General features: G+C 44.7%; 1 protein-coding gene across 1 annotated transcript; it reads left to right on the forward strand.

Moving 5' to 3' along the window:
- Positions 1-1,740: 1,740 nt before the first annotated feature.
- On the forward strand, positions 1,741-7,663 carry snrpb (small nuclear ribonucleoprotein polypeptides B and B1). The gene is made up of 7 exons (XM_006801860.3): positions 1,741-1,896; positions 4,661-4,812; positions 6,052-6,163; positions 6,248-6,400; positions 6,482-6,611; positions 7,311-7,442; positions 7,526-7,663. The coding sequence occupies exons 1-7, from the start codon at positions 1,894-1,896 to the stop codon at positions 7,564-7,566; spliced, it is 723 nt and encodes a 240-aa protein (XP_006801923.1). The 5' UTR covers positions 1,741-1,893; the 3' UTR covers positions 7,567-7,663.
- The last annotated feature ends 5,220 nt before the right edge of the window (positions 7,664-12,883 follow it).

Below are 12,883 nucleotides of genomic sequence, written 5' to 3' on the forward strand. Positions count from 1 at the left end.
TAAATTGGTTTAAGAATCGAATTACTAATCCTTCTTCCATTTGGATATCATACCTGTGTTCATGTTTTCTAAGTTAGGTGGCACTGAATTTTTCCTTACCTGTAATTTTGATATTGATAAAATCCCTTTAAAAATCTCTGCTTTTCATCGTCAAGCGTTTTTAGCATGGACTCTTGTTTACAAGCATAACTTTAGTCCACACAGTTATTATATCTGGAATAACAACGATGTCCTATTTAAAAGAAGATCTCTCTTCTTAGATCGTTGGTTTAGGAATAACATTGTTTTAGTCGACCAATTATTTGATTCAAATGGTACGCTTTTCTCCTATGAAGAACTTTGTTTAATTTAGCTATAAATCGTGATGATTATACAAAAGTGTTTGGATCAATACCATCAGGGGTTTGTATGCTGTTTAAGAATCAACCTAATATCACTTCATTCCACGGGCCGTTGGCATCTCATACAAACTTTTGTTGGCAAGATTTGCTTTTCTAAGCAATCTAAAAACAACAATAAATCGATCAGAGCTTTATATCAGAGTAGCATAACCACGCTACCATATGTCATTTTTTTTCTGGAACCGGCTGTCAGATGGTTTTATGTGGAACGAAGTTTGGAGACTCCCTGATCAGTTTTTAATTACCAACAAAATTAAAGATGTTTCTTATAAATTAATACACAGAATTTACCTATCTAAAGATTATCTTCAAAGCAAATTCAATTTAGACATTGATACAAGCTGTAGCTTTTGTAAAACTTCCAAGGAATCTACTACACATCTTTTTTGGTTTTGTAACCTTGTACAAGATTTTTGGAAGAATTTATGTGTTTTTATCTCAGAAAATATATTTAAAGGATTTGTACTGTTTTGGAAATAAGTCCAAATGTTTAGGAAGACATCCCTCTTTTTATGTATTCTCCTTTGAACTTGAACAGTATCTTAATTCAATTAAGAACTCCACTAACCCAAAAGCTATAAAAACTATTGGTGTTTGTGAAAAATCAAGATCTTTCAATCACTTTATTCTTTGCTTGATCAGTTACTTTCCCCCTAACACATTTATATTGTAGGTTCTGAAAATTGTTCTTTTATTTGTTTGTCTATGGTATACAATTTTTTTGTAAGTACAACACCATTAATATGGTACTGTTTAATTCTATGTTGTATTGTACTGAGGTTTAAATCATCATCATCATCATCATCATCATCATCTATTTATTTATATAGCACTTTAAAAACACACCTGGTAGACCAAAGTACTGTACAATACTAATATGCACATAGTAATAAAACCAGACATAGCAATAAAATTAAAAAAAGGTTTAAATAAAGGTTTGAATGAAAAAAAGAACATAAAACATGTCTGTGGGCACTGATTTATTTACATCATTTAGCACATTTAAACTACAGCAGCCGAGCTGAGTGCCTTAGATCTCATAAATCAGGACGCACTGCTCTCCTTACATCGGTGCTGACCCTGGGTTCACCTGGTATCAGACGGGTACCAAAATTTGCAGCAGTAAAATCATTTAGCTGATCTCAGACCAGCAGCCAGCTGTTTGGTGATTCAGTATCAAAGTGAAGCTGCTTCGCTGACTGCAGAAGATTTCTTTTAATGACGTCAGAAAGCACGTACATGCAAACGATCCGTGAGCGGTGAACGTGAAACTTTATTTGAACTTGTTAACGTTAATTAACGTGATTAACAATTTGAGTCTTCGCGCAGGAACTTTTTGTTCATCGCACAGGGGGAATCTTTTCGGCGTTGCCACAGTTTCCGGTCGGCTGTGCATCATTTCCTGTAGTTCCTGTTAAAGGCGGCCTGGCGGGATCTCCGTGGGTCAGAATTTTTTAATCCGGTGTGAATCAGAGCCATCGGAATCGCAAACATGGTGAGTACCGTTTCCGGCGATGGTTCGGGTCGCTGTCGCGGCGGACAGCGCGGTATCGTTTCAGTTACCGCTCATTTAACCGTTTACAGCGGGGAGAGGGAACGTCGCACAGACGTCAGGGAGGCGGGGGGTGTTATTGATCAGACCCGGCTCTATCATCAATGCCGAGTTCGAGTCCACCTCGGGGCGTAACCGAGACCTGGGGTTCCGGGGGCAGAGTCCGGATTTTACCGGGACACTCTTCTGGTCTCCGTGCCGGTAGGCCTGATCTTCCCGAGCTGCTGGAGTGGCGCACACGATGAGCGAACTCGGTGGCAAACAGAGAGGCTAACGAAAGCTAACAGCTAACAGGGTCGAGCTAACTTTATTGAAATAACTTTATTTAACTTGTGCTACAGACAGGTCACAGGTCAGAGTGGTGCACTTTTATTGGGAAAGGGGCTTGCAGCATTGGGTGGCTGTAGCTTAGGAACAAAGCAGGGCATGGGAAGGTTGCTGGTTCGATCCCTGCTGCTCCAGTCCAGCTCCATGTATAAAGACCATCTCTGAATCGAGGAGGGGGCCTAAGGGTACATCTGTCACCATCTTACAATGCTGTGATTGCAGCCATTCCCCAACTCTCTGTGAATGGTACTCATGGCCATTGATCAGTGGTTGTTGATCAATGGTCATGAGAATTTGCATAATTATGATTAAGGAACTGACCTCGCAGCCCATTGTTCCCTCAGTGGGCTGGTTTCAGTCATTATGCAAATGTCCTGTTTATAAGATTGAAACCTGCAGTCAGCTGAGACTGAAGAAGTCACTTGGATGAGTGATGAAACGTTTCTCCCACAAAACACTACGTCCAGATGAACAGAATCAACTTTATTATCAATCAATCAGCCTGCAGGTTAGATGGAAGACACTATCTATAGTTCCACTGTTTTATTGATATGTGCTGACCCTTTATTATGAAAGCACCTGTGTGCTCTAACACCTTATCGACCCGTGCTGACCCAGGTTACAGATGAATTATTCTTCAGTTCTGCATTGTAACTTAAGCCATAACCTGATGTGCACCTCCTGAGAAATGTAACTACACATTTGGTTGGCACAAACTTGGCGTGGAAGGTTGCGGTGTAGGAATAAAAGGAGTGTACAGTAACATTAGTTAGAACGTAGCATTCCCACAGAAGTCGAGCTTCAGTTTACTGTAGTCTCTGTTAGTTCAGCAGGGTTTTATTCTGAAACGGTGGGACAGTGACCACTTTCCTTCCTGTCCCGGTCACAGTTTGAGCTTTGTTTCTGTCATCGTCTAAGGAGCTTAGAAAGAAAAGCGTCTGGACTTCTTTAAGTTGCTTGAAGACGTTTCACCTCTCATCTGAGAAGCTTCTTCAGTTCTAAGGTCAAATGGTGGAGAGTCCCAGATTTAAACCTAGTGGGAGTTTCCCCCCACAGAGGGACAAAAGGACCCCCTGATGATCCTCTAATCGCCTGAGCCAAGGTGTGAAAATGGGTGTGGGTCCCAATCAGCCAGAGTTTCGGGTGAGCTCTTTGTGAAACCTGGCCCCACCCTATCATGTGATTTCCTGAGGTCAGATGGCCCAGGATGTGAGTGGGCGTTAAGGCGTCTGGGGAGGGAACTCAAACCTGGATTTGATGGCAGACAGTTGGTGTCGTAAACCACCGCCTCTGTTCAAAGATGGTCGCTCACAGTGGACATAGATGCTTCTTTCACTCCTCTTTCAAACCATCTGTCCTCTCTGTCCAAAATGTGAACATTGGCATCCTCGAAAGAGTGACCTTTGACCTTTAGATGCAGATGGACAGCTGAATCTTGTCCTGTGGAGGTGGCTCTTGTGTGTTGTGCCATGCGCTTGTGAAGTGGCTGTTTGGTCTCTCTGATGTAGAGGTCTGGGCATTCCTCGCTGCTGTACAGCAAACACCACATTGTTAACTCTGTGTTTTGGAGTTTTGTCTTTGGGACGAACCACTTTGTGTCTGAGTGTGTTTCTGGGTCTGAAATACACCGGGATATCGTGCTTGGAGAAAACTCTCCTGAGTTTCTCTGATACACCGCCTCTTTCGCTTTTCTTTCCAAGCTCCTTAGACTACGATGACCTGAATGGCTGAGAACCTTCACAGACATGTTTCTCTGTCATCAAAGGAAGTTGTTCTGTTAGATCGTCTTGTGGAGGTCCCCTCAGCTGCAGTTGCCTTGTAATGCCTTGTGCCTTGCTGTCATTGGCTGGTTTGGTTGCTCACCTCAAAGCTATGAAGTTCAACTTGGGACCGCCCACTTTGTTTTTGTTTCTGGCGTTGTCACCTGCAGGTGGCTGAATGCCATTGGGCGTCTCATCACTGTGAAGCACGTTGCCCTTGAGGTGAAGCCGCGTAACCTCTGATATGCTCTGATTGTCAGTCTGCCCCAGGGCAGCTGTGGCTACAACTGTAGCTTGCCTCCACCAGTGTGTGAATGTGAGAGTGAATGGGTGGATGACTGGACGTGTAAAGCGCTTTGGGGTCCCTAGGCGGGACTAGTAAAAGCGCTATACAAATACAGGCCATTTACCATTTATGCTGATGGGAGCCCCTGGTTTCTGACCCCTCACCTGTCTTAGCTCTGAGAACTGATGTTGATGATGGAACTGGCGTGTCTCTTTGATTGGTCAGATGCTGATGATATTGATGTTTTTGATGAGGGTATTGATAATGTAATGTGGTGGCTCCAATGGTCAGTCATGATGATGATGTAACACAGCGCCTCTTTCTGATTGGTCAGACGGTGGGGAAGAGCTCAAAGATGCTGCAGCACATCGACTTCAGGATGAGGTGCATCCTGCAGGATGGGCGGATCTTCATCGGCACCTTCAAGGCCTTCGACAAACACATGAACCTCATCCTGTGTGACTGCGACGAGTTCAGGAAGATCAAGTAAGTGCTCTGGCCCCGCCTATACACTGCATTAAGGGGCGGAGCTACAGGTGTTAAAAGTCACAGAGAAAACCAATCGAACTGCTGCATGTCACTAGCCAGGGTTAACTCTGGGTTTTATCAAGGTGTCTGTCTTCCACAGACAGCGAGTGAGTGTAATCTGATACAGTCACACAAGTGTCTGAGCTGAAGCAGCAGAAACCTTTTGGCACAGAGCGGGAAAATAAAGATTTCAATTGCAGTGAATGATTCGTCTGAGCGTGCTCAGTGCTGTGGTTTGTTTCTAAGGTGATGGTTGCACATCAGAGCGGGGTAGCTTTAAACTGTATCCATGGAAACATTAAAGCTTCCTGTCCCACATCTTGATGGAGACAGAGTGCACACACCTGAACACCTTTTCAACCAATCACATTCATTCACCCTGATCTGATTTCATCTTTGCAACTGAATGACAGAAGGTGTCCACATTCATGGGCTGCATCCTCCTGAGGACGTCACAGCGACGCAACGTTTTTTGAAGGATGGGTCGGGTGTGTCCTTTGTGGCCCATCATATCCCAGAATTCATAGCGTGGCCCAGCCAATTGCAGTTTCCAACCATGGCGGCCGCTACCAAGTTTTAATTTTACTCTTATTACTCTTTCTGGGTCACAAAATAAACTTTGAAGATATTTTCAGCCCAGAATGTAGCTGTAAAATCAAATATCTGCTCGGTTTATCAAGACATCACATATTTGCAAAACTGCTCCGACGTTTTCGGAGACGTCTGCTACCCACCAGCTCGATGTGCCAGGCAAACTCCGGCACAGCGTTTTCAGATCCCCTTGTACTCAGGTCAAACATGATATATAAGTCACTTAGACAACTTGTTTTATTTGTTCCTGAGTAAATCAGTTTGGTTGAGATCAAAGTTATTAGATTTTAAATAAAACTTTATTAATCCCCCGGGTGGTTTTCACACAGCTGAATAAACATCAAACAGACGTGAGACGGTCGAGAGTTTCCTCCAGTGTCCTGTTATATTTTAGACAGCAAGGAGCAGACGGCCGAGGTTATTGAACTCTGAGTCAGCGGTGACGCTAATGTGAAGGCTAGACCGCTCCATCTCACAGCCTCGCACTTCCGGCCTACCCGACCTCCTGAGGACCCGGCCCACGTAGACCGAAGGCCGGGTCCTCAGGAGGATGCAGCCCATGAATTTGTACACCGTCACACCGTGACGGATTTCTGGGTTTTTCAGGCCAAAGAACTCGAAGCAGCCGGAGCGTGAGGAGAAACGTGTTCTGGGTCTGGTGCTGCTGAGGGGGGAGAACCTGGTCTCCATGACGGTGGAGGGCCCGCCCCCTAAGGACGTGAGTGGCCCCTGCGGGAGGAGCTTCGTGAAACTGTGTTTGTTTGTGTTGAATTAATTCTGACCTCTGACCCCTCGCCTACAGACGGGGATCGCTCGTGTCCCATTGGCAGGCGTGGCCGGAGGGCCAGGCGTGGGGCGGGCAGCAGGTCGCGGCGTTCCCGCTGGCGCTCCGATGCCTCAGGCACCAGCTGGCCTTGCGGGGCCGGTCAGAGGTGTGGGCGGACCATCGCAGCAGGTAAATATGGTGATGCCAGCTGGTCTCAGTGTGTGTGTGTCTGAGCACGCTCAGTGATGACCCTTTCCTGTGTTTGGGCAGGTGATGACGCCGCAGGGTCGAGGGACGGTTGCCGCCGCAGCAGCAGGCGCCAGCATCGCTGGGGCGCCGACCCAGTACCCACCTGGGCGAGGGGCCCCGCCCCCCATGGGCAGAGGAGCCCCGCCTCCAGGTCAGTGATGTCACTGTAAGACAACTTGGCAACAAGACCAAGTTTGATGTGATGTTTCTTTAAAAACAAATAAAATCCCAGGAAGCTACAGGTGAGGCGCCAGGTGCGTTCAGGTTCCTCAGTCATGTGACCTGCAGTCTCCTCAGTCATGTGACCTGCAGTCTCCTCAGTCATGTGACCTGCAGTCTCCTCAGTCATGTGACCTGCAGTCTCCTCAGTCATGTGACCTGCAGTCTCCTCAGTCATGTGACCTGCAGTCTCCTCATGGTGCTCCAGTGGTTCCTTTGTCACCTGTAGAGAAGGAGACACTGGGCCTGTAGTTCATAGTGCTGACCGTCAGCATGTGACCTGCATAAACAGAATCACAGCAGAAGGAGGAATCAGTGGGTGGAGTCAGATGTGGGGTCGTTATTCTAGGTTTCGTAGTGTAAACATGGCGGGCACGCAGCGTCGAGCTGAGGAGTCTCTGGTGCGGTCATTGCTCCTCTCCTTTTCTTCACCTGGAGACTGAGTGATCACCTGCCCAGGTGTGAGGCTTCTGCTCTGTGGCCCTCTGTGAGCACAAGGGGAGGAGCCTCTTAAACAGAGCGCTGCTCAGTGATCATGTGACGTCTTCATTATCAAGAATCAGTTTACTCTCTTACAGGGTCAGCTGTTCCCTGGTGATTGGTCCATTTTAATCTCTCCCCCTCTCTGCAGGTATGATGGGACCGCCCCCTGGCATGCGACCACCAATGGGTCCTCCAATGGGCATGCCACCTGGTCCGGGTCGCGGCGCTCCAATGGGTATGCCCCCCCCAGGCATGAGGCCTCCTCCGCCGGGCATGAGAGGTAAGGTCTCACTCTGGAAACACCCAATCGGATCACATCGTGGTATTTATCAGACCAATGGGACTTGTGCTCTGCTCTTTCAGGACCACCTCCTCCTGGGATGAGACCTCCCCCACGGCCCTGAAGAGGCTCCACCCCTTCACACTCACCTGTTGTATAGATTTTTTTTTTTTAAACTTCTGGTTTGTGTTTTTTAAATAAAGTTTTTCAGTGTGACTCCACTTAGTTTGTGTAGTTTTTATGGTTATCACTTCAAGAAGCCAATCAGAGCCTAGGCGGTGTCAGCAGAAGGCGGAGCCTGTGGCGTCTGAGAGTGCGTTGCAACCGTCCCGTTTGCTCAGGAAGGGTTCTCACTGAGAGACGTGCTCCAAAGTAGCTGCATGGCGGCGATAATCAGCTGTTCCAAACACTAAGGAAAGGAGCTTCAGTGCTTCCTGTAGATCAGGGGTGGGCAACTCCAGGCCCCCAGGGCCCTGCAGGTTTTAGATGTGTCCTTGATCCAACACAGCTGATTTAAAGGCTAAATTAGCTCCTCAACATGTCCTGAAGTTCTCCAGAGGCTGGTAATAGAATAATAATGTGATTCAGGTGTGTTGACCCAGGGTGAGATCCTGCAGGACACCGGCCCTCGGGGCCTGCAGTTGCCCACCCCTGCTTTAGATGAAAGTGTTCTTAATTCGGTCACCAAAGTCAGTCCATGGCTGTGTCCCAATCCAGCGACCGCACACTTCGAGTATGCATTTTGAGACCTATTACGTCACAGCGACGACGGCTGTTTGTACTCCAACTGTGCCGTCGATTTCCCCAAATTTGAAGTGTGGTCTGGTGTGTACTTCATCGTCCCATATATCCCACAATTCAGAGCTGGGTGTGGATAATTTTGCCGAAAAATACGGCAGAAGCGGAGCGGCCGAAGAGTGAACTTTCAAAAGTAAGTACCAAACGGACTTTAACGTGTGTTTGAACGAGCTGACGGTTCACTCGTTAAGCTGAAAGAAAGATGCTTTAATCACAGAGTCACACATGTGTCCACTGTACCATCTGGGACTCTTCTTGTTTCGTAATAACACAAACACTAAATCCTCCTGTTTGTAGCAGTGTGTACACCTGAGACTGTCACCTGTCTGTCCTGCACTCTCTCTCTGTTTCTTTCTCTCTGATTGTGGAATAAAAGTATGAACATGTGTTTATAAGTTACACTTGTGTTTGAAACCTGCAGCTTATCACACATTTGATTTCCATGTGTGACGACTGCAAGTGTCCAGAGTGAGGACAGACTGAGGGACCCACTGCTGCACATCATCTGTGAGGCTTTGCACCCCTGATGATCCACCAGGACAAACTCAGCAGTGTGTGAGGAAGAGGAGGAGGAAGAGCCAGCAGCAGCTGACAGATGGAGAGAATAGACAGACTGTTCCCTGTTTGTGAAGGACTGCTAGGAAAGTTTAACATCACTAACTGTCTGTCCTGAGTCAGTCTTATTAGGTAATGTTCAAATAATGTTATCATCCAGTGTTTTCAGTGTGGGAGAAAGTACTCAGGGTCTTCAAGTTACACACTATGAAAGGCAGCAACAAGTTTAATGTTCAGAAACCTAAAGTATGTATCAGCAGCAGAATGGAGCTAAAAATAAGTTATCACAGCTCGTACATTTGCTTTTTACACATGTATGTAAGCATTGAGCCAAATTTAGTAATGACAACATATTAAACGAACAATATTTGTCTCTTATATATAATACATCTATATAAACACTGTCACAGATACTCGTCTTTGAAGATTTAAGGTGACAGGAAATATAAATAACTGCAACTTGAATCTTTGACCCAGAGTTCAAACTCACTGCTGTAATAACTAATAATGGTTAATATAATAACTATAATATTGTCCATATTATATTTACACAGTGAGATGACTTTAGTCTCATGAACAACATTAGCTAATTGTTATTTACTAGCTAATCTTAAATAACTGTTCAGTACAGAAATGAAGCCCAACATGTTTACAGTCCTGTGGTCTCAGCCTCAACTAATCAAAGTGATGTCATAAAAATGAATGAACAACAAAACATTTTTCTCCTTCATGTCTGTCACACAAAGCTGTATGTACCGTTTCTCGCGGTTAGTATCATGGTTGCTAGGCAACCTGAGCAGCGCTGCGAAGGCCCGTTTCACGAGCCTCTCACTTCCGCACTTCTTGTACTTCCTAGCACGCGCCGTACGTAGTACACGAACTGCGCGTGCTCCGCAGCGTGCGGTCGCTGGACTGGGACACAGCCTGTGTGACTGTTGGAGGCTGAATAATCTGCATCTCATGCTTGGTTCAAGTGAACAACGTTCAAGGACTGATTGCTGGTTAAGATCTAACAGTTTGATGAACGACATCTGCAGCTGTGAAGCCTCTTACTGACCACTGTTTGATTTCCTCGTCCATCTCATTAACTAAAGACAGACATCGATCTCTTACTTGGAAATTTTATAACAGCCTTCTGCATAATGACGACTTCTGTATTGAAGTGAAAAATCTAATGGTGGAAATAAACTGGATTTGTCACAGGTGAGCAAATAGGAATGGTTCAAATTCCAAGTGAAACAGACGGCAGTTCAAATGTGCCAATAAACAGAAAAGACAGGAGCAACAAACCATTATTGAGGCATCAACAAGCTGGAAACAGGATTCATCACTGGATGAACAATTACAACTAAATAATTTTCAATCCCAATGTGACAAACTGTTGTTAGAGAAAACCAACTATGTTCGTTCAAGAGCTGGATGGATGGAGGAGGGAGAGGAAAACTTTTCCTACGTCTTTAATTTAGAGAAACAGATGAACTGAAAAGAAGATTCAATCACTGGATATCGAGGAGATTTGAGGACCGAGACGAAGTAAATGAGGAAACATTACAATTCTGCAGCAACCTTTATAAGTCAAACTATTCAGCGGCGAATGTGCTGTGTTTGCTGAGAGAGGCTTTATTGGAACATTGGACGGGGGTGTGGAGGATCATATGAAGGGTAAACTTGCAATAGAAGCGCAGGACAATCGAACAAATACCCAAATCAGCAGGAGCTGACGGGCTAACGGTGGAATTTTACTCCTTTCTCTGGGATCACATTAGATCATTGCTCTACAGTGCTTATTATCTCATCAACTAATCTGTCACAATGAAACAAGGTCTCATAACTTTAATCACAAAAAACAAAAACAAACTTCACGACATGAAGACATCTGCCAGTCGTTGGTTGACCAGGGATATCACTGCATTTGGTAGTCGTCCTCTCCAAGCTGAAGGTCTCTCTAAATTAATTTACCCACGTCATTCTCTGCATGTTTCTCCACAGAAGAAACAGTTAAGAAAGCAAACTATTTTTCAATTCCTGTGGAAAACCCCCAAATATATTAAGAGATCCCAGCTGGTTAAAGATCATGAGAAGGGCGGTGTTAGAGCCTTTTGAATCAGTGGCAGGAACTTTTCAGATTAACTGGCTCAGAGCTTGTTTGTTCCAGGCTGATGTGGTGTCGTATCCTCAGATCTTCATTCAAGGAATTACGAGGGATTGATTTTTTATTAGGATGTGACTTTGAGATCAGTACAATTCCTGTTAAACTACCTAGTTTCCACAAACAGATTCTTTACTTCTGGAAAATGATTTTTGCACAACTTCTCTCCCCACGTGTTGAGAATATGGAACAATAGAGTTAAACCGCTAACAGAAAGTTATTATTGATCAGGAACTGGTTTGAGCTGCATCTTGTTTGTAACTGACTTGTTGGACTCTGACGATGCTTTATTGGATTTTGTATCTTTTCTGAAGAGACACAATTTAGACTGTCCACTAAAACATTGCAGAAAGGCTTGTCACGCTATCCCATTAGCTCTGAAGCAGCTAACATGCAACACTTTGTTATAGTCTGACGTCAAACCAGCGCTGCCAAGTTTAAAAATGGGAAACTGTAATTTAAATGATAGCAAATGTAACAATAAGTTTATTAGTGTGAACTTCAAATCAATTCCTTTCCATGAGTTTGACTTGGGCAGACGTCTGCAGGCCTTTCACGGGCATCAGTCACTCATGGAAAAAGCGTTTTCTGAATTTGTTAAGTGGCCTGTTCCCCCAAAAGTTAAACAAACCCATTTTAAGGTAATTAATAATATATGCCCAGTATCTGAGGAGGTTTACATTTGAGGTGGACCTGTGCTCTTTTTCTGATCCCGTATCAGCTGTTTTTTGGTCAGCTGGAGAGAGTTTAAATGGAAAATTATCACCAGACTCTACAGAACTGCTCAGATGGGCCCAACACATGTTCATGCTGGAGGAACTGTGGACACACTCTGCCAACATACCCAAATATTTGGGCTCTGCCCTAAACTGGAGGCAGTTTTCAAAGTAAATATTCCATGACGTCCTCGTGTTGGGAAGGAGTCCAGAACTTACTGACTGCAAAGCCACAACTCACATAAATAAATTCCTCACTGCAGCCCTAAAAACCATCAGGTGGTTAAAACCAGAACCTCCCACATGTAATATCTGGATCCAGAAAGTGTGTGGTGCCTCTCTGAGGGAACACGTTACATACTCAGACTATAGAGACTGTTTTTGAGAAACGGGGGACCCATGCTGCCTTTGTTAATACAGTGAAGAGCGCCACCTAGTGTTGGGAGCTCTCTTTCTCAGCGCACACACACATTTATTTATGGATGGCACAGGGAACGGGGAGACCGGAGGACTGCCTCGTGTGAGGCCAAAGAGTGCTTATGTATGTATGCTTGCCTTCTTTAACATGCTGTAGCTGGACCCTGAGCGAGCGTATGCATGTGGGCACAGTTGTATGGAGGAAGTGTGGGATCCATCACTGCTCATTAAAAATAAATAAAAATGGAGTTAAAAAGAACTGCACAGCTGGTTATCACTGAAAGTCAATGACATCCCACAGTTTAATTTGATATTACCTTCTGGATCATTTACATCCACGTATCTCTGCTGCGACTAACATTAGGTAAATACCTTATACACTGTAGCAAGTGGAGAAATAGTAAACCGTCCTTCACATGGTCCATTAGTGACTTTAAACATCATGTGACTAAAGAAACTGAAATCAGACGACGTGTTTGTCGTTACTGTTTCCATCTTTGCCTCCAGTGTTTGTTTGTTTAGCCTGTGCTCCCTTTTCTTATTCTGCACTTTTTTTTTGGACAACTTTATTTATGATTTTCCAATGTGAGAAAAGTACAGAAAAATATAACTCGAATTGCGATTACAAACACTGCCATTGTGAAACCGGTTGTGCCACGCAGTGGCAAACAAGTTGGATGCAGGAAAATGTATGGGCACAAACAACAAATACTACCATGTGAACAAGGCAAAAAAAAAACCCCAAAAAACAAAACAAACAAAAATAGAATAAAATAAATACATAAATAAAAGCTGCATTGTGCGCA

This window comes from Neolamprologus brichardi, chromosome 5 (genome assembly GCF_056152115.1).
Source record: "Neolamprologus brichardi isolate AB-2024 chromosome 5, ASM5615211v1, whole genome shotgun sequence".
NCBI classification, from domain to species: Eukaryota; Metazoa; Chordata; class Actinopteri; order Cichliformes; family Cichlidae; genus Neolamprologus; species Neolamprologus brichardi.

Coding starts and splice junctions, on each gene's coding strand:
- snrpb (XM_006801860.3), top strand. Junction 6,612..7,310: donor CAGAGGAGCCCCGCCTCCAG/GTCAGTGATGTC, acceptor CCCTCTCTGCAG/GTATGATGGGACCGCCCCCT. Junction 7,443..7,525: donor TCCTCCGCCGGGCATGAGAG/GTAAGGTCTCAC, acceptor CTGCTCTTTCAG/GACCACCTCCTCCTGGGATG.